Below are 26,877 nucleotides of genomic sequence, written 5' to 3'. Positions count from 1 at the left end.
TCACCTCGCCTCCCCCATCTGAGGGCTGGGGTTGGCAAAGGTGGGCACACCACCCTTCCTCACTTGGATTTTCCTCCTGAATTTCCCACTCAAAATGGGGGTCAGAACCAGTGGTGGCCAGTTGCTGGAAGCAGCAAAAGGCCAGGGAGAGCTCACAAAGGCTGCAAGCCTTTTAAGCTATTCCTTCGTGGACCCCGCCCATCCTGGGAGAGGAGGCTTGGCATCTAGTCCCAGGATGTGCATTGTTTCAGACCCCCGAGAGCAGCAGGCTCTTGACCCAGGGGTCCAGAAACATGTCTGTTGGTGGCAGCTGGTGAGCAGCCACTCAGCCTGGACACTAATGTTAGGTCTTTTTTCAGAGGGCCTCTCTAAGATGCCCTCAGTGTGCATTTTTCATTAAATCGCATACTGGCATCAGTGTGGGTTTAATGTGCTGAGAAGTTTGATACCAAACTTCCCAGTTTTCTGTAAAGCCATTATGGTACTGTGGAGTTTGTAATGACAAACTTCCAGCACCATATACTCTTAATGGCATTACTGCACTTACAATGTCTAAGAATTGGCTTAGACACTGCAGGGGTACAGGGCTCATGCACCTGAACCATCTCCACTGGTATAGTGCACCCAGCTAGAGGGGTGGCTGACCTATGCCAGGGCAGTGTTTTGTAGGCATGGCACACAGGGATGTGTGCCATGTCGACTCTTCACTTTGTTCTGCACCAAAACACGCAGCCTGCAAAGGCAGTGTGTGTGTGTGTAAAGATACAGGGCCTCTAAGGGTGGCACAATAAGTGCTGCTGCCCTTAGAGGCCTTCCCTAGCCACAGTGCCCTTGTACCTGTGGTACCATTTACAAGGGACTGACCTGTAGCCAAAGAGTGCCAACTGGGTTTTGTCTTAAAACAGTTTTAGGGAAAGAAGATAGGACCTGAGTACCTGTTTGACAGGAACCCAGGATACACTCAGTCAAACGACATCAGCAGTTTAGCAAAAAGTGGGGGCAACCATGCAACAAGAGGGCACTTACTTACACCTCCTTGTTGCCACAGATGAGCCCATCTTCCTGGCTACCGAGTCGGCCGTGTCCAGACCTGATTCGATCACCTCGGGGCAGCAGCTTGGGAATCTGACGACAACTCTGAAAAATGCCCTTGTACCTCCTTGGGCAAATTTAGGAGAACCTCCCTGGCTGAGTCCATGATGGCATGGATGTAGTGACCCAAAAGACATGTGGCAATTGTGGACTTGAGGGCCATACTTCCTGACGAGAACACCTTCGCAGATTGCTCCATGCGCTTTGACTCTCTATCCGCAGGTCTAGCTTGGAAGGAACCTGCAGACAGCCTCGAAGAGCACGAAGCCTGGACCACCAAGCTTCTTGGCAAAGAATGGGTGGACAGAAATGCAGGATCACCAGGAGCAACCTTGTACCTCCTTGCCAGGGTCCTGGAAACTGCTGGAGTAGACACTGGCTTCTGCCAGACATCCAGAATGGGCGCTGTCAACGACTCATTGAAGGGAGACAAAAGGTTCCTCAACTGAGGAAAGGGAATGGAGCACCTCCATAAGAATATTAGATCTTAAATCCGCTGTAGGAAGAGGCAAATCCAAGAGGTCTTCATCCTTTCTGATCACAGAGTGATATGTGGTCACCTCCTGCATCGACAGGCCCTGTGGTGATGGCAGTTCCCACTCAGGAGAGCTGACCAGGCCACTAGCCTCCTGCAAACCCTCAAAATCTGGGTCAGGATCAATAATCTCTACTTCCTCAGCCCTTCCAGGATCTCATCCTCGACACCGGCGAACAGGAGTCAAAGCCAGTCGAGGTAGAGTTGGCACTTGTTCGGAACCAGACTGCACCAGGGATAACTCATCTAGAGGAACTTGTTCCTCCAAAGACTGCAACAGCGTTGAAAATCTCGGCGTCGGAAGAGGCCAACTCCCTCGAGCCGTAGGCATTAAACGCATGACTTCCTGATTGAGTCGGAGCCGCCAAGACGTAAGCACTACATCGATACCCAATCTACGAGAAGCACACACACGCGTTGATTTTGAGTGGCACGGATTCTAGTGCGTATTTATATGAATTTGATGCTGTTGGGAGTATTTTGTCCCATGGTGTGCCCATATTGGCAAATGCAAAACCAACAATTGATGGACGGAATGTTGCACAATGGCAAAACATTCACCCCCAGGCACAGATCTGGGTTTAATCCATCGTTATTTTGTACAAAAAACGATGGATTTAGGCCCAGATCTTTGTACTGGGGTGAATGTATGACATTGTTCTGCATTCTGTCCATCACCTGTTGTTTTTGCATTTGTCACCCCGAGTGGGACGGGTATGCTCAGACGTGAGTCCCGTGCTCCTTATGCCACTGGAATCAAGCTATCCAGGCTGATGAGGGCTGAAAGCCCGAAACCGGTCCTTGGATGCTTGTTTCCACTCCAGGGAGGACCTGGCTTGGCAGTTCGGGCTGGACTGCTCCCATGGGGCACAAGGTCAAGACTGATTTGCATATGGCTGGGTTCAAACTGGAATGGCATGGTGAGCAAAAAAACGATGAATTTAGGCCCAGATCTCTGTACTGGGGTGAATGTATGACATTGTTAAGCATTCTGTCCATCACCTGTTGTTTTTGCATTTGTTACCCCGAGTGGGACGGGTATGCTCAGACGTGAGTCCCGTGCTCCCTATGCCACTGGAATCAAGCTATCCAGGCTGAAAGCCCGAAACCGGTCCTTGGATGCTTGTTTCCACTCCAGGGAGGACCTGGCTTGGCAGTTCGGGCTGGACTGCTCCCATGGAGCACAAGGTCAAGACTGATTTGCATATGGCTGGGTTCAAACTGGAATGGCATGGTGAGCAAAAAAACTATGAATTTAGGCCCAGATCTCTGTACTGGGGTGAATGTATGACATTGTTCAGCATTCTGTCCGTCACCTGTTGTTTTTGCATTTGTTACACGTGAGTCCCGTGCTCTTCAAGCCACTGGAATCAAGCTATCCAGGCTGATGAGGGCTGAAAGTCCGAAACCGGTCCTTGGATGCTTGTTTCCAGTCCAGGGAGGACCTGGCTTGGCAGTTCGGGCTGGACTGCTCCCATGGGGCACAGGGTCAAGACTGATTTGCATATGGCTGGGTTCAAACTGGAATGGCATGGTGAGTAAAAAAACGATGAATTTAGGCCCAGGTCTCTGTACTGGGGTGAATGTATGAAATTGTTCTGCATTCTGTCCATCACCTGTTTTTGCATGTGCCCATATTGGCGGCGTAGCTTTGATTTATTAATAGAAGATTACTTGCACAGTTTAATAATCCTACTTTTACCAACGTAGATGCCGGTTTGGAATTTTCACCGCCATCCCCTTCACGCCATCTGTGGCCTCAATTTGCAGCAACTGTGATTTACTGCCGACAGTACACACTGTTCATACTCCTACTTGCACCCTAACGGGTTGGAATTATCACTGGTTCAGGCACACCACGTACCTTTTTATCAACCTTTAAGCCCTGAAGAGTCGGAGACCACTGTTTCTCTGACAAAACACATGTCTGCTGGCTGTTTTGTGTTGCGACCAATTAAAGAAACCAAGAAACCTACCTTGAATTTTGTTCCAATTGCTTTCAAATTACTTCTATATTGTTTAGTCTTGTACTGTACATGTGAACGGAACTGTTGCTAAACGCATTAGAGGTGCCTGGGGAAAGTGAGGTGGAAAATGGACCCATGGGGCAACAGGCGCACCGCTAGAGTACACAACTCTAACCAACAAGCCAAACATCGCATTTAAAAAATGCAAAGGATCTAATTCTCGAGCAGGAAAGCAGGATATGTCGGTTCCGGCTCCACAGGCTCTGGAGACGTTCGAGGAGGTACCTAATTCAGCTCCGGTTGCGGCACCGGAAACCCAGGAGCCAGAGGTGGAGTGGTTGACTTTGGTAACGGAGGAGGTGTTGCATATTTTAGAGCTGGTGGAGTCACTGCCCTAGGAGCCGGAGACAGGTCTCCGAGTCAGAGAGATCTCATCCCTGCAATGACGTCTTGGAGTCGGGGACACAGTCTTCAAAGTTACATCCTTCGAAGAGCGACACAGAGAACTATGGCACTGCTTCTTGTGTTTTTTAAGGACCTCAAAGTGTGTGGAGTCAGTGACTTCGAGCGGGTCCGTGAACTCCTGCGACCTCTCTTCTGCTTTTTGGCTTTTACCATGAATAATTTGGCTCCCTCTACTTCAGCGCCTTTGGATTCATGCGCTTGCACAAAGTGCAGGTCCCGACGTCATGGTCCGAAAAGAGATACCATAAACAATCTTCAAGGGGGTCAGTGATGGACATCTGGCCCCCACATTCTCTGAATGGCTCGAAACCAAACTTCCTTGGAGAAGTCATCTTCGACAGCTACAAAGACAAACAGTTACATAAAGTAGTGGGTCTAGCCCTATGTAAGGACTGGCCCATTAAATGCTACCTTTCCATCAAAGATCATCCCATAGATTTAACATTCATCTTTTATATTGTTTACACACCACAGCTGCTGCTTTCACCAAGAGTTTTCTGGGAAGAATTTCCATGAGAAAACTTCCAAATACATAGACACTGTAGGTTTGGAGAATGTCAGTCATTCCAAACAGCTGGTTGTCCTTACATATGTCTTTTGTTTTACCTAAGTAGCATCAGAGTTTTTTTACATCCAATGTATGCAAAGCCCTTGTGTCTGGCAGAACAGATTTGTGAAATAGGTTCAAAGGAAAATAGCTTGATTAATGTGAAAAATCAGAAAAGTACTTTATGGATGTTAGGACGAGGGAAGTAAGAATGCAAAGCTATAATACAGAAAGCTTGAAACTCACTCACCCTTCCAGATGAGGTTATAAAACCAATTTTGCAGGCAAAGTGCTTCACAGATCTATCGCAGGTAATGGCTAAAAAGAGGGATCTTTCAATTTTGAAAGAATTCTGTTCAATTCCCAGGAGGCTTTGTTTAAAGTATCTTTTGGAGATCTTTAATCACTTGAACTGTGATAAAGGATGCCTGATGGGGATACTTCAGGACAGATGCACAGGCAGGTAAATGTAAATGCCATCAACTATTCCTACATAACCTCTTTTACTTGAAGGTAGAGAAAGACATTATTGAAACATTTAGTTTTTTTCAGGATGGCTCATTGTTCATAAGCAAGCATGTGGGAACCAGGGATGGAAGGAGAGAACTATCGGTCTTATTTGTTCAGATAATACATTATGAGTGTGTCTGTAAGTTTTAGAATCATATTGGATACATTAACTCAGAGGAAACAATGGTGAGATTGCCTATTCTCAACTTCTGCATGTTCCTGTGATATTGATGCTCCTCAAGAAACCATTTGCCCCTTGTGGTCAGGCTGCCCATATTGACAAACTCCAACATGTCTTTAGATATGAGCCGTTACATTTTAGGCTGTTGGAAGGATGTGCCTTTAGAATCCAATGACTTAGTTGGTAAAAGACATATCTCAAAATGACATTATCTTTGATGGTAGATGTATTTTAGATACAACTGGGTGTTGTCAGGATACTCATGCAAAATGATAACGCTAAATCGATCAACCATTATTTGTGTAGAGCTGCAATTACCTGTTAGGGTATCCAGGAGCTGGGTTATAGACTCAGTCGAAGAGCCAGGTCCTAAGTCTTTTCCTGAAGTCCGGCAGCGAGGGTGATAACCCGAGGTGGAGGGGAAGGTCATTCCAAGACTTGGCAGTGAGGTAAGAGAAGGCGCGACCTCCACTGTGGCTTCAGCGGATGTGCAGTGTCTGCGCAAGGGCGGAGGAGCGAATGTCTCTGGATGGCTACTGAAAGTTAAGGCAGTGGTCGATTCATGCTGGTCCTAGGTCGTCAATGGCTTTGTAAGCGTGGGAGTACCTTGAATTGACAACTTTTCTGGACAGGGACCCAGTGGAGCTTCCCAAGGTGTGGTGTGATGTGGGTCCGTTTAGGCAGGTTGAGGATGGGTCTGTTCGCGGACTTCTGCATCATCTGCAATCTCCTTATGAGGTGAGTGGTAGTTCCTGCGCACAATGAGTTGTGCCGTAGTTCAGTCGGCTGGTGACTAGGGCTTGAGTGACGGTTTTCTCTGTGTTGATGGGAAGCCATGCTGCGGCGTTTGTGTGGAAGTAGGCGAGGAGATGCCGTTTATCTGTCGCTTCATGGTGAGCTTGATGTCCAGGATAATGCTGAAGTTGCGGGTGTGATCTGTCGGAGTGGGTCCAAGCTCTGCGGCCCACCAATTGTCATTACAAGGAGGTATTCTTGCCAAAGATCAGCACTTCGTTCTTGTCAGTGTCTAGCTTCAGACAGTTGACCTTCAACCACTTGGCAAAGTTCTTCATGCAGTTGTGTAAGTTGGTCTTTGTGGTGCTGGGGTCTGCAGCGAGAGAGCGGATGAGATGGATGTCGTTGGCATAAGATATGTTGTTGAGGCTGTGGGTTCTGACAATGTCGGCTAGAGTTGTAGGTGTTAAAGAGGGTGGGGCTGATGGCTGAACCTGGAAGGAAGCTGCAGATGGTGCTCTTGAATTCTGAGGCAAAGTGAGGTAGGCAGATTCTCAGAGTGCGTCCCTGGAAGAACAATGAAATCCATCTAAGGGTGTCTCCTTGAATCCCAATGTCTCTTGAACAGTGTGTGGTGGGATACAGTTTGAACGCTGCGGAGCAGTCGAGTAGGATCAGGGCTGACAATTCTCCTTTGTTGAGGAGGCTGCAGATGTTGCTAGTGGGGAGGTCTTGGTGCTGTGGTTGGCACGGAATCCGGATTGGGAGGCATCAAGCAGGTTGTTTCTTTCCAGGTATTCTGTGAGCTGACGGTTGACGGCCTTCTCGAGTACTATGGTGGGGAAAGGGAGTAGCGAGATGGGGTGGTAGTTCTGGAGTTCGCTGGGTAGGCGGAGTGTTTCTTCAGTAGAGGTTTGACTTCAGCGGTTTTCCAAGAGTCTGTAGTGATGGATGCATTGAGTATGGTGATAAATTGGTGCGCGATGTTCTCGCTTCTGAGGTTGAAGAGGTGGTGGGGGCAGGGTTCCGTGAGTGCTCCAGAGTGGCTGGAGTTCATGCTGGCTGTGGTGTTTTGCCAGTGAGCTGTTCTCATGCGATTATTTTTGCTGGTCATGAGAGGCTTCCATAGGAGTGAGGAGGATATGGGGGTTGGTGGGTTGAGCCTTTAAGTTCTTGTAGATGGTGGATATTTTGTGGTGGAAAAGGTCTGCAAAAGCGTCGCAGAGTTCCTGTGAAGGAGGATCGTGTACTCGATGGCCGTAGGAGTCATAATCTAGTGAATAGTCCCGCCCATGTGCGAGGACCCCGGCAATCAAAAATAATCTCTTAAGTTGTCAAAAAATTGCAGAACTGCAAAGACACTTAAGAGAGAATTTAAAGACAAATAATGCAGCCTATATCCACAGGATACACTGTCCAGTACTTCAACTAGAAATTCCACCAAAAAATCCACAAACAGCAAAGCCTATCCAGATTTCCCTTGCTTTAACAGCAAAACCCCTCTGGAATGATAGAGAGGAAGGCATGGACAGACAAGCCCCATAGGCTGCCATTATGTGGCTTAAATAGGGTACTGTGCCTTTAAGAGAACTTTCCAGAACTTCTCCCAGTATCCCAGAATGCATAGCAGGTCCCTCTCACTTTCAGTTCTTTTTGAAGGCGTAACACGCCAGACCAGTCGCATTCCTTAAATGAACATCTCTCTCCACCGGGGAGGCGGGAGGGCGCTTATGACTATAACAGAGATACCCCTACTACAGAACTGGAGTTACAGGACAGAAACTACTCCTTCTGTAGTAGGGGATCTCTGTGTATAGTCATAATCTAGTGAATAGAATGGCAAGCCCATCCCCACACCAAAGCGGCGGTGGAGAAAAGAGAAATAACACCACTACTGTGCGAACAGATTTCGCAGCGAAGCCTGCCCAACCTGAGCGTCTGCCCTGGCATCAGTGTCCAGGCAGTAATGCTTAGCAAAGGTACGGACCGACTTCCAAGTGGCCGCCTTGCAGATTTCTGCCATCGGAACATTACGGAGCAATGCTGTCGTGGCAGCTTTGCCCCTGGTGGAATGAGCCTTAGGCTTACCTCCTAAGGTCTTATTAGCTTTTTGGTAACACAACTGTATGCAGGACACAATCCACCGAGAGATAGACTGCTTAGAGGTCGCAAGACCCGTCCTGACTGATCCATAATAGATAAACAATTGGTCAGACCTACGAATATCTTTGGTCTTATCCAGATAAAATTTCAACACCCTCCTAACATCCAGGGAATGTAACGACCTTTCCGCTGGAGATGAAGGATTCTGAAAAAACGTAGGCAAAGTTATGGTCTGGTTGACATGAAAATCAGAAATAACCTTGGGAAGAAATTTAGGGTGAGTACGCATAACAACCGTAGCAGCATGAAATACAGTATAAGGTTCTTGGCAACACAGCGCCTGAATTTCACTCACCCTGCGGGCCGAAGTAATGGCCACGAGGAACGCCGCCTTCCAGGACAGGTGCTGCAATGAAGCCTTATGAATTGGTTCAAAAGGCTCGTTCATCAACCTGGACAGCACCACATTCAATTCCCATGAAGGCGAAGGAAGCCTGACAGGAGGGAACACTTTCTTCAAGCCTTCCAAAAAATCTTTGATCACAGGGATCTGGAAGAAGGAAGTCTGCGAAGGGCATTTCCTGTAGGCAGTCAAAGCAGCAAGATGAACCTTAATAGAATGGACATTAAGGCCAGACTGCGCCAACTGTAGAAGATAAGGAAGGATGACATCTTCCTTACAAGTCGTCGGATCATAGTTCTTAGACTTGCACCAGATACAAAATCTCTTCCACTTGTACGCATAGGAAGTCCTAGTGGAAGGTCTCTTAGACTCCTTCAGTATGTCCATACAATCTGCAGGGAGATTCAAATGACCATATTGCACTAACTCAGGAGCCATGCTGCCAAACTCAAAGACGAGAGGTTGGGGTGCAACATCAGCCCCCCGAACTTCGTGAGAAGGTCCGGCCTGCACGGCAGCCGAATGTGAGGAAGGAGAGACCGGTGAAGCAGGTCCGTGAACCACCACTGTCTGGGCCATTCCGGGGCAATCAGTATCATCCGCGCCCTGGACTGGGACAGCTTGATGAGAACCGTCGGAATCAGGGGAATGGGTGGAAAAGCGTACAGAAAGCTGTTCGACCAGTTGATCCATAACGCGTTCCCCAGCGTCCCCGGCTGGTAGTACCTGGAGGCGAAGCCTCGGCATTTGCTGTTTTCGGCGGTGGCGAACAGATCCCCCACCTTGCGAAGACTTCTCCTAGTACTTCGTCGTTTATGACCCATTCGTGGTTTTCCTGAATCAGTCTGCTCAGTGCGTCTGCCTGAACATTCTGCACACCTGGCAGATGGGTAGCCGTTATCGTCAGTCCTCGAGCCAGAAGCCAGCGCCAGATCGCCTGCGCCTCCTGCGACAGGGTGCGTGACCTCGAGCCTCCCTGCTTGTTGAGGTAATACATTGTGGTCGTATTGTCCGTTTGCACAAGTAGAGAGTTGGTCTGGAAGGACGGGTGAAAGGCCTTCAGTGCCAAGTGAACAGCTCTGAGTACCAGGAAATTGATGTGGTACGTGGACTCCGTCGGGGACCACGTCCCTTGAATCTGTAGGTCTCCGGAATGCGCTCCCCAGCCCTGGAGAGAAGCATCCGTCACGATAACCTGAGTGGGAATGTCCTTGTGGAAGGGAACCCCTCTGAGGAGATTCTCCGCTGAACACCACCACTTCAGAGACTGAAGAGCATGCAGAGATAGACGTATCTTGTCGTCCCAAGACCCTCTCCTCTGATCCCACTGATCCTCCAAGCACTCTTGCAACGGTCTCATGTGCAGCCGTGCATGGGGCGTTAGGAAGATACATGAGGCCATCGATCCTAGTAGAGAAGACACTGTCCTCACTGTCGTGGATGGAGTGGTCATAAGAGCCCGAGCCTTCCGAAGCAGTGATAATCGTCGCTCCTCCGAAGGAGACACGCTTGCTGACAGCGTATCGATGGAGGCTCCCAAGTACTGAATGCACTGGACTGGAGTCAGAACCGACTTGGACATGTTGATGTGCAACCCCAGCTTGTTCAAGAGAACGCACGTCTTCTGGAAGTGCGCTTGCGCTTCCGTGAAGGAGGAGGCCTTGATCAACCAGTCGTCCAGGTATGGGTAGACAAACACCTTGTTCCTCCGTAGGTGTGCGGCTACCACCGCCATGCACTTTGAGAATGTCCTCGGCGCAGACTTCAGTCCGAATGGCAGTACTGTGTATTGATAGTGATTGGCGCCGACTTGGAACCGCAGGAACTTCCTGTGTTTGTGTGCAATGGGCACATGGAAGTAAGCATCCTGGAGGTCTATGGCACACAGCCAGTCTCCCCGTTGCAGCTGAGGATAAATCTGATGCAACGACAGCATGCGAAACTTTTCTCGGCGAATCCACTTGTTTGCTTGTCGCAAATCCAGAATGGGCCTGAACTCATTCTTGTCCTTTTTTCGAACCAGAAAGAACCGGGAGTACAGACCTCTTCCTCTTTGAGACAGAGGTACGACTTCTATCGCCCTTTTCCTTAACAGGATATCGGCCTCCGCCTGGAGCTCGCGCAGTTGATACTGCGAGCCGACCGGAGGAATCGATGGAGGCGGGCTGGTGAACCGCAGACTGTATCCATTGCAAACAATATTCAGCACCCACTTGTCCTGAGTAATTTTTCTCCACTCTGCCAGAAAAGATTGAATGCTTCCCCCCACCGGAGCGGGTAACAGTTGAAGGGGAAGTAAGTGCTCAGGGCCTAGACCCGGCCTGGCCCTTAGTCGCTGGGGCCGACTGATGGCCGCCTCTGCCTCTCTGGCGTTTCTGGAATGGTCTTCTGAACTGCTGCTGTTGTTGTTGCTGCTGTTGTCCAGAAGACTGGCCACGCCCTCTGCCTTGACCACCGAACCGGCGTTGGAACGGACGGTACGTCTTCTTGGTCTCCTTGGGCTTCTCCAAACCCACCGCTGTGAGCGTTTCAGCTTCCGCCTTCATGCGGGCCATTTCATCATCAGCGTGCTTCCCGAACAGGGTTTCGCCAGAGAATGGCAGATTGGCAACCCTTTGCTGAGCGTCCGGTTTCAGAGACGTAAGGCGGAGCCCATGCATGTCGTCGCTGGTTTATTCCGTGGCAGAAACCATGCGCCGCCAGTAGAGAAGAGTCGGCTGCAGCGCTGATGACTTGATTCGCCACCAACATTCCTTCGTTTAGCACCTCTTGGAAGTCTTCCCGCTTGTCCCGCGGAAGGAGCTCCACAAATTGTTGAAGGGATTCCCAGAGGGCTCTGTCATACCGACCCAACAAGGCAGTGGCACTAGCTGCCTTCATTGAGGTCGCCGAGGTCCCACAAACTCTTCTCCCAGATGAATCCAACCACCTAGATTCCTTATCTGGTGGAACTGTGGAGAAAGGCGTGGTGGCATGCTGTTTGCGTGCCGCCGTCACAATCACCGAGTCTGGAGGGGGCTCCAGCCTTAGAAAGGCCGGGTCCGAGTCCGGAGCCCGGTACTTCTTCTGCAGTCTGGAAGGTGCCGCCTTAGTCACCACCGGAGTGAGGAAAAGATCCAGGGCCGGTTCTTCCAGGCCCGGCACCAGTGGCAGTAACGGCCGAGACAAATGCTTCTGATGGAGCGTCTCGAAGATGACCGATGTCTTGGGAGTGGGCACCGTCAAAGTAATGCCCAATTTCGCCGCACCCCGTAACAGCACATCCTGGAAGGACACCAGATCGTCGATCGGTGAAACCCTCGTGTCCGGCGAATCCGACAAGGTCGGGGAGTAGTCCCTGGTCCCAGACGACCGGGTCCGTGAACGAGACCTGTGTCGCCTGTGGCGCCGTCTAGATCGTGTGGAAGACCTGTGACGCGAACGTTCCCTCCTCCTGGAGCGGGAGCGCGACCTCCCAGCACGTGGGCGCTCCACCGGTTTCCGTGGAGGCGTCTTCCGTGGCCTATCCTGGGGCTTCGGAGTAGGCGTACCCTTAGGTGTCGGAAGCAGTGGCAGCGACACCGACCTCGGTGGCCTATGAGGAGGGACCGGCGGCGGAGGCTGCCCCGCAGGAGGCAGCGGAGGAAGGGAGGGGAGCGGCGGATTAGCCGGAGGAGCCTCCTTCGGTAGAGGTGGAGGGGTCGCAGGCCTTGGCGGTGTATATACCACCGAGTACACCGTGCCCGTTGACTTCTTCGAGGGGGGGCCTGTGATCCAGACCCTACAGAGCGTGAGCGACGCCTCCGACGTCCTTCACCAGATCCAGCGTGACTTTTGGCGCCAGAATCCCTCCTGCGCCTCTTAGAGGAGGTTGAGATCCTCGGAGACGCTGATCTCTTCCTGCTCGACGTCGAGCGTCGTTTTTCAGGCGTGGAACGGCGATCCCTCGACTCTGGCGTCGAACGCCGTCTCCTCGACGTCGAGTGTTTCTTCCTCGACGACGAACGTCGCCCCCTCGACAACGAGCGGTCAGACCTCGACGGCGAGCGTCGACTCTTCCTCCTCGATGACCGTTTCCTCACGGTCCTCGACGCCGAGGATCCCCCCGACGTCGAACTGGTCGACAGCGACCGGCGGTGTCGCTTCGACGGCGAGCGCCGGTGCCTTCGTCGACGGCGATGCCTCGACTTCGACGACGTCGTCGGCGGTGACCTCGACGGCAGCCTAGCCAGGCCTCTCGACGTCGATCTTCCACGCTGTCTCGACCCGGAGCCCCGGGGAGAAGGGGAACACACCGTCGTCATCCCTCTCGACGTCGTCGTCGATGCTATCGATGTCGACGGAGACCGGGACCTTTTGCTGGTCTTCCTGCCTCTGGGAAGCCCCCCAGAGGCCTCAGCAGGGGCAGAGGGAGCCTTCCCAGACCCACCTGCAGCCTGCAGTCACCTCTCTTCCAGGCCTTGGAGCCTAATTTTCAGCCTTTCCCTCAGGGTCCTTGTAGAAAAGGTCTGGCAGATGTCACAATCTTCAGGGACATGTTCTTCAGGGAGGCAAAGAATGCAGACGTCGTGTGGATCAGTCTTGGCCTTCTTCCTTCCACATGTTGGGCACTTGTCGAATAAAGCAGGCATTTTAGATCCCTAAAAGCCTGAACAAACACACAGAAGTGAAAAGGAAACACCAAGAATCAAATGAGAACACTTTTAAATCCAAAAAGTGTACAAAACTCCAATAAACCCTTGAAAAAGGGAGAGCTCAATGCACAGGGTCCTGTAAGCAGGAGCCGGAAAAAAGAACTGAAAGTGAGAGGGACCTGCTATGCATTCTGGGATACTGGGAGAAGTTCTGGAAAGTTCTCTTAAAGGCACAGTACCCTATTTAAGCCACATAATGGCAGCCTATGGGGCTTGTCTGTCCATGCCTTCCTCTCTATCATTCCAGAGGGGTTTTGCTGTTAAAGCAAGGGAAATCTGGACAGGCTTTGCTGTTTGTGGATTTTTTGGTGGAATTTCTAGTTGAAGTACTGGACAGTGTAGCCTGTGGATATAGGCTGCATTATTTGTCTTTAAATTCTCTCTTAAGTGTCTTTGCAGTTCTGCAATTTTTTGACAACTTAAGAGATTATTTTTGATTGCCGGGGTCCTCGCACATGGGCGGGACTATTCACTAGATTATGACTATACACAGAGATCCCCTACTACAGAAATACTCAGACGATGCTGTAGAGTTCTTTGGTGTGGTTGGTGCTTGCTTAAATGCTGTTTCCTAGGGTGGATTATTTCATGTGAATCATTGGTGGTATTTGTTGAAGGCTGACATGAAGTTGGCTCGATCTGTGGGACCTCTCTGCTGGTGTGCCATCTTCTTTCCAGTTGTCTGCAGCTGTGTTTCATTGTCCTGAGGTCTGGAGTGTACCAGCTGACTAACTTGGTGGAGCTGTGGTTCTTGGCTTGTTTGATGGGGCGACTTGGTCAGCTGCATTGGTGATCCGAGGTGGGGAAGTTCAGGACTGCTTGCTCCAGGTTGGTTGAGAGGTCAGGTTGAATGGTGTTGAAAGCGTCCATCCATTGGGTCTGTGATACTTTGTTCCAGCTGTGGAATTGGGCGTTGGGGGGGCTGAAGTCATTGTCTAGTGACCCTGCGATGGTGAAATGGACGATGGAATGATGGGTCAGTCCAGGTGAGTTCTGTTGCATGGCTGTATTTGATTCTGTCGCTGGCCATGTAAATCTGATCCAGAGTGTTTCCAGCGTTGTGTGTAGGGTCAGTGACCAGCTGGATGCTCTCCATGCATTCCAGGAGGTTGGTGGAGTGTCTGTGGGGTCGTCCAGGTGAAAATTGAGGTCCCAGAGGAAGATGTAGTTGGAATTGATGAAGTCTGTGATGGGGTCGAAGATGGTTGTTTCATTTAATTTCAATGGCGGGTGTTCTTTGAAGCGCCCCTGCCTTGGAATGCTAATCAGCAGGTCATCCTGAGGGAGGGGATGTAAACACCCTCTTCCTGTGCAGGCTTTGTTTCTGACCTCCTGAGAGTAGAGGCCCTCACCCTGGGAGATCAGAAAACAGTCTTGGGTGGCTGATTGGCAGGGACCAGTCAGCCAACCCACCAGAGGCTGGTAGGTTTTCAGAGAGCACAACTAAGGTGCCCTATGTGTGCAGGTTCTCAACAACTCCACCACTGGAATCAGGGTGGGGTTGTAAATAAGAGATATTGGATACCAAACATCCCTATTTTCAGCAATGCCATCCTGTAGCTGGGGAACTCGTTTTCAACAGTGTCCAGCACATGGGTTAAAATGGCTTCCCTGATCACTTGTACTGGCAGCACTGGAACTGATCAGCACAGGGGCATATCTGCTCATGCAGATATGTCCTCACATGTAATATAAGGCACCCTGCAATAGGGTTGTAAGGCCTGCTGTAGTGGTGACTTACAAATATTACATGAGGTTAGGGGACATGGCATACAGGGAGGTGTGCCAGGTTGTGTTTTTTCTTTCGTCGATGGCAACCATGTATGAGTTTGGAGAAGTTTTCCTTAGGGTGGCACAATTTGCACTGCAGCCCTTGGGGCCCCTCTTGAGTAGCTCAGGCCTTAGGTACCAGGGGGACCATTTATTAGGGACTTTCAGAGAGTGTTAAAGGTATTGCCAATTGGGTACACAATTGTACAGTTTTGGGGAAAGAGATCTGGCACTGGGGCATTCCAGTCAAAATCACATCATGAACCAGGGAAAAAGTGGGGGGTGACCATGTCAAAAAAGGGCACTTTCCTACAGTGGAGCAAAGCTACCCCCTGCCATTTCTTTTGCTATCTGTCAGAAGTCTATGTTGACCATCCTACAGCACCGCCTGTCATGGCAGCTGAAGCCCTTTACCCATTCTGGAGAATGCTATTGCGTCCTCCTCCTTTCCTATTGGAAGAAGAGCAACATATGGAGCCAAATATAGCAAGTTGGCAGCTATGATTGATGCTGCTGTGCGGGAGAAAGGCCTCGTGAAAATTGTCATCTTGCGACCTTCCCAGTCCGGTAGAACTGCCTTGGAATACCCAGGGTGGTGCGCTGGGGGAGGGGGGGTGGGGGTGTGGGTGTGATATATATGCAGTCCAAGAACCAGGGTAAATATGGAGGACAGCGTCTGAATGATTTTGACTTTGATTCTTCCAAATAGGATCAATGATGCCAAACGATTTGACCGATTTGCTGGTTGCCTCCTTGAAATAGTAAACAGTCCGTTTTAGTGACCTACAGAGGCATGTCAAAATGTTCAGTGCCATCTCCAAGGAACGGAATATAGTTCCATTGTCTGAAAGAGTCTGTATGAGACAGGGGTATGCATGTATAGTTTTGCGGGGCCATATAGCTGTCTCAATCATCTACAGTAACTAGTGTCGGCATGAGAAGTTCTCTCCTTTTTTGTCATCCTAGTCAGATGAATTTGCCTCCAATTGTGGAAAGTGGTTTGGCAGTGGTTGCAGAGGAGGCTATGGTGATGCTAGATGAGGTAGAGCTGGCTGAGGCACACCCCCAGATGTGCCAGATTTGGAAGGAATATGTTTTCATGTAGATCATTAATTAAGCTAAGAGGAATTATTCAGCATTAGTAGATCTTAAAAGGGAGACTCCCCATTGTACTCATCGCACTACCTTTTGTCCTGAGGGTGATGTTATTCCCAGTGGGATTCCTATTATGTATCATAATAACAGTGCATGTTCTCTTGCTGGTCTCCACATCTGTATTGCTTGTCTGTTTCATAACCTTCCTGGCATTTAACATTGTGCTGTTTAGTGCTGGTTGCTATAACAAAGGACCATTCGTTCTGGGATTCCCCTTCAGTGTCTAGGGATCTTTGTAAGATACTGCAGAGGGACTTTGCCAGGGGATGTATGACTCAGGTGCCAAGGTATGTTTAGCAGGAACCAAAGGTAAGGAGAGAACCGTTCTTTTTAAGGTCATTGGCAGTGGTGCGGACTACGTTGGCGTACCACTAATGATGGGGTGATCCTTGACAATGGAATTATTGACAAGAGATCCGAAAGTTTCGTCCATGGCTGTAGACTTTAAATGATGGAACAGTCAAAGTGCCAATGACTTAAGGCAAGGGCAGTGCCTTATAAGATGACTTAGGTGGCCTATTGGATTTATTGTAGTTTATTTTGGCAGTCATATCGGGGTGTGAAGGGCAGGGAGGATGGGGGTTGTGCAAGCTGGACAAGGCAAGAGGGATGGTTCCCCTGAAGTATAAAGTGGATTCTTCTTAGATGTCATCTTCCATGGCATGCTTTCCCCCTAGGGATGACATTTCAGTTACTGTTTACTTTCAAATAAGTCGCTGTGAAAGGATTCCTTGTCGGAAGACACCTGGCCACTAGTTTTTTCCTTCTGTAGCCATCGGAGCACACGCCTTACTTATCATTCATAATTCTGCCAAAAACTCAGAACATTTTCCAATCCTTTGGTTTGTGCTGGAGGTAAAGTCAATAAATACAGTCAGCACGTGGGTCATCTATAAAAGGTATTTTCTATTACAAGATCCACAGCCATTTTCTCACCCCATAAAAAAAGCATTCTGTCTTCCACTGGGGAAACCCCCCAGAGAAAGAGACTGAAATAATGAAAGAGTGATGAGAAAAACCTAACATCTGAGAGGAACTCCGATATGAACTGCATTCGAAATCTGCAGTCTGAGGTCTGTAGAGTTCAGCGCACTCTCACCTTATCGATTGAAGGTTGTGCTTTGTCTAATGAGGTGAATGTGCCATTAAAGTAGGGTTGTTTCAAGCTGTTTTCTAGTGCTATTTCTTGCTACTGTTTTTGAAATATAACCATGGGAATGATTAGAGCTTGTGACTCCACAAAAAGATCTAATGCTGGTGAGAACTGTTTACTGTAAATTTATCGTCATAAAATACACAACATAATTTTTCAACATTTTATTTCATTCCTTTTGTTGGTAGAATACACATTAATCACCAATTATTAAAGGGTGATTTTAAATAAAAACAAGATGCTGAAAATATTATAAAGCCCATTCTCGGGAAACCAAATAAATTTAATCTAGACAAACAACTTTTTTGAGACTGTACATGTGGCAAATATGTGCTTCTTGAAGGAAGTGTGGATGGCAGTCATGGGCAATATTATAGAGCAAGAGATGTGCGTCACAGTGAGAATACACCCAATACATTTGAATATTACAAGGTTTTGCTTTACGTCCAAGTGCAATGATAGCAGAAAGAAAATTGCATTGTAAATTAAAATCAGAAAAACTTTGCAACATTATGTGATGTTAACTATTTTGTATGTACCTGTTTGCACTCATATTCCCCTGTGCCCATCCATTCATCTCTGCAGATGTTTGGTAGGATGGGTTAGCCTGAGTCTGTTGAAGCAATGGGCTCTGGGTGTGAGTCAATCTAGGGGACATCAATGGACTCTGGGGAGTTGTCGCCCCAGTGAATCCAGGATCCGGCTGTTGGCTTAATCCTAGAAAATTAATACAACACAACTCAAAACCAAATCGAACAATTCACATTCAGACATTTGTAAATCAAATGAAAAATCATATATTGGGTTTTTTGTGTATCCTGGAAAGTTCATTATTTAGATTGTAAAAGTGAAATCTTGATTCTTATTTTATTCCATTATGGAGTATGAGATCTGATCAAAAGATCAGTTCACTTTCACCACTACTGCTAATAAATGGCAAGATTTTAAACTTAAGTTGGCATAACAGAACAGGTAACCTGCTGTACATGCGCTAATCATCAAACCAAATACGAAAGCCAAAATATGTCCAAAACGTAAGTCTTTAAAAAAAAGAAAAAAATCAATTCCTTGTCCTTTCCAGGATAACAAATGAAAGCATTCTTTCTTTTCTCATTATGAACTTGAACTAATTAGCGTAGAATTTAGAATATTACATATTGTTTCAGATTTAATTAAACATTTCAATTGTTTCATTACAAATCATGTTCAAACATTCACCACAAAGACAACAAAATAGAAGCATTGCAAGCAAGGAAGGAAGCCAAAAGATGAACACACCGGGGGAATTCCTGAATTTAATGACAGTACCAGTGTCTTCTGAAAAGTAATTTAACAGTGCAATGATACTAAAAAGAAAAGTGGGACTTGTTTTCTACAGAAGACATTGTTAACATCTAAATACTTTATACTGAAATGTTATCTGTGGTATGCAGGAGTGAACAGTATGCTCTACTAAACCCATGTAAAAGAAACATGTTTCTGCCCCATTAAAGCATGTTTTTGTTACCCGAAATACTTTCTTACACTCAAAACCAGAAATGGGTTCAGTGGTCTTCAAATCCATATTTAAGAAGCACCTATGTATCAAGACTGTGAAAGAGTCCAATAGTTTACATAGTTATACCACATGAAACAAAAAAGGTCCCCACAACTTTTTGCATGAACACTGTTTAGGTAAAGAATGCTGAAGACAAATTTAGTGTACAAAATGTCACTATCGACAGGAAAGAATATGTGAAAAACTAAAAAGGTTCTACCAACCCAATCCTCAATGAGACAGTAGACATGAATGCAGATACACTGCATAGCACGTTTTGAGATGGAAAAGATTATCAGTTGAATATTAGAGGCATAAGTCATTAAAAAGAACTAATTTACTGCATTAGACCTAAGGAACGCCTCATTTGCAAAAGCAAAATGGTAAGACACATAACAAACTCTTAATTAGGCTTACTGATCAATTTTTTCAACGATTTATCCAGAAGTACCAGCTTTGTAATATGGGGGAGGAATCCAATAATGCCAGTCCAAATAAATGAATCACACAACATATACATAGGTTTGTAAATAAAGAGTAGCCTCAGGCAATGTGTTTAAGGTTAAGAGTTCAGTTACCCCCTTCCTAGTTTCCCAGAAGCGAATGGACCTCTTCCCGTACTTCTATAAAATCCCCAATGAGTTTCTATGAAACTAAATTCTGCGGTTGGGTGGGATTTGAATCTGCTTGGCAAATATCCGGGATAAAAACTGAAATAACCGAGAACCATGGACAATGCCCCTGTAAGCGGGGTAGGAACTATTCAGTGAGCCACCTATTTGATGGACTGTGTATTCTTCCTCGAATAAAGGAAGAAGATTCTCCAGCCTGTTTTCAAAAAGTTTGGGATACAGTCAAGAGAAATGGGTTTATAATATGCGTGACCTCAGATATTATAAGTAGCAATTGCCACAGGTCAATATGTACATAAAATCACTCCATCCCATGTTTACCTTCTCTCCTCTGAGTGTTTTAAGATCTAAGTTGGCACTCCCATAAAGTCAGTAGCGTTGTATCTCTAACTAATATACAGATGCAGATCGCATTAAGAGAATGCACTGACATGGTTAGGCCAGGAGATGAGAAATATGACCTTGTCAGTGATGTTGATTGAGAGATTCCCTAGTGATTGTGATAAGGTGCTGTGCATACTGCACTTTGTGTTTTACTTTGGCAAAACGAGTTACATGCTGCTGGTTAATTTGTCACTTTCTTTTTAAAATGTTTTTACTATATGTGGGATTTTGGGCTATTGACGTTCTATAGGGTTTTAGTGTTGGGAAATTTTAAATGCTCATATTGCTATATCCTTTACAAGCCGAAGTCGTGTGTTGGTTGAACTGATTTAAATGTGTCCTGCACACTACTGATCTTATGATACCTGTCATTGTTTATATTAGTGAATTAGGTTACATGCAATATTTCTGTAAGAATTTATTTCTTGGAAATAAAGTATTTTGACTTTGATAGGTTTGCACCTCTTTAATCATTTGCTAACAATGCTAATAGTTTGTTAAGACTGCTCTTGGGTGGAACCAATGCAGTACGAAAGACTGGCCAATGGTCTAAATGAGATGTCCAATGCAAAAAGAAAGACCAGATACATACCGGAGTTTTCAGATATTAATACTGAAAATATTTACATTAAGTCAAGCTTAAGGCATCTCATTTACATAGTTTGTGTTTATTCTAAAAATGTGGGATGCATCCGGTCCTCCTACACCTATGTTGGACACTCCCTGGTTGGACTCAGTCATCACAATTTCCTGTATTTAATTCTAAATTTAACATGTGCACAATTTGTCTTGGGCATACCACTATAACCAGTCTGCCTAGAAACAACTTCGGATTAATTGTGGCAATATAAAAGTCATATCTGTATACTTACCCATATACTTAAATGAGCAGTACTTATTTCTTAAGGATAGAAAATTAAGTGTGAAGGTAAAGTATTAGAGGAAAGGGGTGTTAGTAGTGCATCTTCCGCAATCAAGAGTAGGTGTGTGTAGAAGTAGATGAAATCATACAATACATATTTTGAAGGTAGAACACCCAAAAACCTCTGAATGAAAAAGCCCCAAGCACAAGGACTGACCAGCAAAGGGATAACTCCCGAGACAATATCCTACTATAGAGCAGGCAGGTTTTTGTTTGTTGGAGTAGATGAAACAGAGTGTGGCAAAACACCGCAAAATATTTTAGTTAACAGTTCTAGGGAAGGCACTAGCACAGATTGAAGCAACATCTATACTGCACCTGCCTCAATGAAATACAAGATCCTGCCACTGGAGAGTAATTCTTTTAAGTGTTGATCTCAAAAGTATAGAACCTCCTGGGAAAGGTGCCTTGAATAATCAGGTGGACCTCTAGGAAATCGGAAGTGTAAGAGCTCCACTGTTGCAAGAATAACACAACTGTATGTTATGACGCTAAACAAACACACAATTTCTTTGCTGAACTGTTACACCATTAAGAAGGTCAAGACCAAATTAGGGGTTCACTGGAGCAAAATCGCTGATTCAGTAAACAAAGGGAGGATAAACTGGCTGACAAATAACATTTAACTCTGCCCACAGCAGAGCATTGCTGGGCTGAAGACATTACAAACCACACATCCGACAACCCTGCCAGTAGAGGGTCAACTTGCTCTTTCCCACACTGAATGACAAACATTGCCCAATGATCAAAATACACAGACTTCTTGGAACAATAGAAAGGCGCCAGGACGACATCCATCTCTTCCAGTATATATCAAAACCCCTTAGTTGGTTTCACTAAATTTCGATGCATGGAGGTGTAGATTGTGAAGGTTAGGGTGAAAGACTCTGCCATGTTAGTAAGAAAGCAGGTCCACGCAAATGGGCAGCTGAAGTGGAGGGTAAATGTTCAATGTCAGCAGCTTGGAGTGCCACATGCTTTTAGCCCAGCTTAGAAAAATAAGAATGAGCTGTGCTTAGTCCAGATTTACTTTCTTCAGGACCCACAGGACTAACAGCAAAGGCGGGAAGGCGTACAGTAAGTCATAGACCCTTCAAAGTTGGAACAGGTCTCCCAAGTAACCTCAAAGAGGAAACTCCAGGATGCTGAAGGCTGGACAGTGCATTGTGTTGGGAGGAACCAAACAGCTCTACCAAGGAGGTGTCCCACTTTGCAAAGATACCCCAAACGACTTCCATGTACAGACACCACTCGTGGTTGGCAAGAGTACAGCTGCTAAGCTTGTCCGCCCAAGTACTAAGTGGTCCCACACGGTAAGTGTCAGGGAAATCTGATGAGCAGCCAACCTCTGCGAGAGCCTCCAGGCAAAGCGCACAGGACCACAAAGGCTCTAATCTGTTGCAGTACCACAAGGCACTTGTGTTGCCCATCAGCACTCCGGCTGGCTTGACCTGGATGAATGGCAGGAAGGCCTTCTGTGGCCACACAAATGGCATACAAGTCCAGAAGTTTGATGTTAGTGGGTTGCTTCACTGAGTACCCAAGGCCTCTGATCTCTAAATTGTCCAGCTGATCGCCTAAGCCAATGGAATAAGCACCCATCACTACAGTGAGTTTCGATTGTGGTAAGGGCCTGCTTCAAGTTAGTTGCATTCGGCATTCACCCCAGAATGTCCTGAGCCACCTCGTCCAAAGTGTGTTGGGTCCACTGCAGGTAAAGGTTCCATTGGAGGGCCCACAAATGGTAATGGTCATGCAGCACCAACAGAATGTACGAAGCCAGAAGCCCCAGAAATCTCACAACCACCACAGCTGGAACAACCATCTGAAACATTTAGATCCTAGACAGAAAGTCCCAGACTCATTGAAAGGGCACACCACTGTGTCTAAAAAGCTCCTTTAAAGGGAATCTTCGGTACAGGTGGATGGTAGGATATTGGCCCAAGGAGGACAGTAGTGAAACAGTTGTCTGAAGGTTTTTGGAGACTAGCTGAGGCAAGCTTGTCTTCAGCAGGCTGTCATGGAGATACAGGAGTACTTGCACCCTAACCAGTGAAGATCGTCCACAAAATTAGACATGATCTTTATGAACACTGGAGGGGAAAACTAAGGTTAAACTGGGGTATTATGAATTGGTAAAGACCAACCACACCAAGAAGCAGGGATACTTCTTTCAGACTATTAGGAACAGCACATGGAAGTAATTGCCCTGAATGCCCAAGGAAACCATCCAGTCTTCGGGGTCCAAAGCCAACAGGACCTGTGCAAGGATCAATATCTTGACATTTTCCTTCCTGAGGAAGGAGTTCAACAACCGCAGATATTAAAATTGGCCTTGGATCTCTGTCCTTTTTGGGCACTAGAAAGTATCCATGGTAACATCCGGAGACTCTTTCCACAGCTGTAACAAGCTTGATCACTTCTTTGGCTAGCACTATCAGTGCTTTGAGAGAGAATATTGGCGACTTTTGGGCATAAAGTGGCAGAACATATGGAGAAGCATGCAAAAAGGAAAAGTAAGTAACCAAAGAGAACAATCTGAAGGACCCACTGGTCCCAAGTAATAGAAAATCAGCTGGAAAGGCAATAATTATTCCCTCAACCTTGCCCCCCATGGCCCCAAAGGAATGTAGGAGGGAAAAGTCAAGAGCCTTGGAATGGCTGCAGGACCAAGCAAGGAGGAAGATGATTGCTGCACATTCTGGTGGGCACTCTTTATACAACCCCCACTCTTGGAGTCACAAAATTAAGATTTGGTATGCAGAACAGGTTTAGAGGGTTGTCTCTAGTAAAAGGCAAGACATTTGGAATACCAACAAAACATTCTGTGCTGCTGGTTGAACTAGTAGGTTAGCAAAAGCAGCCCCACAGAGTGATCTGTAGCTCTGATACTCTTAAAGTACACCAGTATTGAATCATCCTTTTTCGTAAAATAGACATATATCTTCCAAGGGGATACCCATAAGCAAAGCCTTGTCCTCCCAGAAAATCCAGTGGCACCCATCCAGACGTGTTGACAGATGACAACACTTGATACCTAAAGCCAACAAACTACAGTATCTAGGCAAGTTTGCAGGGCATATTTAGCTGTATCCTGGTCATTATGTATTGCCAGTGCAAAGGAATTACACAATTCAAAAGGCACAGGAGGCAAAATCTCACTAGTCACAATCCAGAAAGAGTGAGTAAATGGCAGCATGGGCTCTGAAGTCAAAGGCCCTGGCTCTAAAAGTTCAGTGAACAGACTGGATCTAGTCTCTACTGAGGGTAATCATAAGTCCAACATCTCTGCAGCACTATACACTTCCACATCAAAAGATGCCCCTAATTCAAATACTTTCTGGTATCAAGTAATGTTTTTTTTTATATATACATGCGCATGTCTCTATGCCAACATTTTTGGATCAATTACGGATCCCCTTTTAAGTAATTCTATCACTTAAAATAAGTAAACAGCAAATCACTGTTACTTGATACTGAGAATCTTGATTGACATCTGGATTAAAGAAAGCAAGAAGAAGCCATGGAAGTTTCCATATAATGCATATTAAACCTCCTGCTGAAGGTATGATGTAATCTGAATCTAGGAGGCCTTCATTAAGTACTTCCCTGAAATCTTGCTACTTGTTCTTCGGGCGGTAAAGTGCAAACCTCTGCATGGTCTTCCACAATGATCTACTGTAGTAGCCAGGTAAAGCCAATATGGTTGTGTTCTTTGGGCTGTTGGCAAGTTAGCTACTTACCTTTGGGTAATGCTCTTGACTGGATCCTGAAATATTTTTCAGTAATTCTCCCTGTGTGCCCCTAAGTGGCACCATGAAGCTCTACCCTGACTTCTTACCATCTTGTAAGAGTGCAGCCACAAATAATCACCACCCCTGCTCGCTCATATAAGTTTCATATTTTTTCTCCTCCTTCACTCTCAGATATGTAGTAGTCACAGTGATAAGAAAGACTGTCTCGATTGTCAGAAACAACATCACGTAACTGCCCAGGCTCAAATGGCGTGTACTTAAACATCAGGACTAGATTGAGGTCCCAATGAGCCATGCTGAACAAGAGTCAGGCCCTTCAGAAAGCTCATCACAATCAGTAATGTTTAAGGGAGAGGGTTGATCAGGAAAACATAAAAAGGCCAAAAGACCCAAAAAGTAACCCTTAACTGTGTCTATTGAAAGGCTGTTTTAAACTAGCAACAAAACGAACTACATCAAAAGGTTTGAGGTTCAGAAGGTTAAGTGAACAGACCATCCAAACCAAGCCACAAACTTTTTCCAGCAGCCAGAGTGTAGATGGATTTCATGGAAGAATGTTGCTACTCAATCTCCAATGAAGGAAGTGTAGTTTGCGGCAATCCGACAGGGTAGCTGGATTACATTTTAGCATCTTTTTTATCTATTGCTGAAATGGGACAGAAAAGCATTCAGTTGAAGAAGCAAGCTCCCTGCAACCTGAGACCAGTCACTATGCTTCTGCAGTCTGCTGGCATCGTACAGCCTTCTTTACACACGGATTCTCTGGCATTAAGGATGCTTGATTTAGACAGGCACAAATTAGACTTGAATGCAGTGTGAGTGACTGGGGCATAGGCAACATAAAGAGCTTAGGGGGTCTTTTTCTGCCTTCTTCTACCCAAAGAAGGGGTACTTAAACATAGAAAACACACCTTTTGGCATATAGGTCTACAAAGAATAAAACAATGAAAAGATTTTCGGCCAGAGAAAGTTGGAAAAGCATGTTTGTCTTGGAAACATCTCAAGTAAAAACAATTCTACCTGACTGACTGTTCCGATTAGGAGAGTGATAAAAGTGTACAGACCAAGCTCTGGCATCTGGATCCCAAGGGTAATAAAACTAGCAGTGCAGGGCATGATGAGGCAAGGTTGCTTCAGGCTCCACTAAAGAGAAAGCAACACATTCAGCTTAGAGGTGCTGTTGCATATTTTGCTACGTTTTCCTTTCTTTTCTTATTTCCCTTTAAAAATGTTTCAAGAATGTGTTTAGAAACCATTTGGTTTTACACCAGTGACAACATAATTAGTAACGTGTTTCTTTATAAAATTAAAAAAAGTCTACCCCATGACCGCACTTGTATTTCCTTCCCAAAGTGCACAAAGACCCCAAAATACCACCAGGACGTCCTATCGTGTCGGGGTGTGACTCTGTGTTCGAGCCCATTTCAAAATTCGTGGATGTTTTCTTGAAACCCCTTGTGGTCCAGGTGCCCTCCTACCTGAGGGACACTATGGATTTTATAAACAAGGTCGAAGGCTTGTCATTTGATTCTTCTTGCCAATTGTTGGCGTCGATGGATGTGTCATCCTTATACACACAGATCCCCCAGCAAGATGGCCTGGATGTTATGGAACTTTATCTGGAGAGACGACCCCGTCCACACAGGGTCCCGACCGAACTGATAATCTCGTTCGCTAGTGTGGCTCTTAAGAAGAATTTCTTCACCTTTGAGGACGAGATGTTCTTACAAATCAAAGGCTCAGCAATGGGCTGTCCATTTGCTCCCGAGATGGCCATTTTATACATGGGCCAATATGAGGAGAAGTATGTTTTGAATAACAACCCATACAGAGGTCACATTGGACAATGGCTACGTTATATTGATGACGTGTGGTGTGTGTGGAACGGAACCTCGAGACAATTGGAAGAATTCCATGTATGGTTGAACGATAGAAGTCCAGACATAAAATTCAGCTTGAGCTACCATGAAAGATCTCTTCCATTCTTGGATGTTGAAATATCAGTAAAAGATGATGTACTATCATGTTCACTATTCCAGAAAAAGACAGATAAGAACAATGCACTGCATTATAAGAGTTACCACCCGCGGAGCTTAAGGGATAACCTCCCCTATGGACAGTACCTCCGGGTGAGACGGAATTGTTCAACTATTCAGCAGTTTGAGTTGCATGGACAACGCCTGACCTCAAAGCTACAGGAAAGAGGTTACCCTCACAAACTCTTGAAGCACTCTATGAAGAGAGCGAGATGGACACCCAGGGAACATCTTCTTGAAAAGAGATCAAGATCAGCGACTGAAAGGATGGTATGTGTATCCACCTTTGGCCCTCACACCAATCAACTTCAAAATATCATCA

At 46.5% G+C, this 26,877-nt stretch overlaps 1 protein-coding gene across 12 annotated transcripts in view; it reads right to left on the bottom strand.

Annotated features, from left to right (window-relative positions):
* Window positions 1-26,877, bottom strand: part of NCOA2 (nuclear receptor coactivator 2) — a 1,089,938-nt gene that overhangs the window by 103,832 nt on the left and 959,229 nt on the right. For all 12 annotated transcript variants that reach the window (XM_078687164.1, XM_078687175.1, XM_078687166.1 and 9 more), the window contains one exon: window positions 17,829-18,006. In XM_078687164.1, the coding sequence (XP_078543290.1) occupies window positions 17,829-18,006 (178 nt within the window). The remainder of the gene's footprint in view (window positions 1-17,828; window positions 18,007-26,877) is intronic.

This window comes from Lissotriton helveticus, chromosome 4_1, assembly GCF_964261635.1.
Source record: "Lissotriton helveticus chromosome 4_1, aLisHel1.1, whole genome shotgun sequence".
In the NCBI taxonomy this organism is placed as follows: domain Eukaryota; kingdom Metazoa; phylum Chordata; class Amphibia; order Caudata; family Salamandridae; genus Lissotriton; species Lissotriton helveticus.
This window is presented reverse-complemented; position numbering and strand designations above follow the sequence as displayed.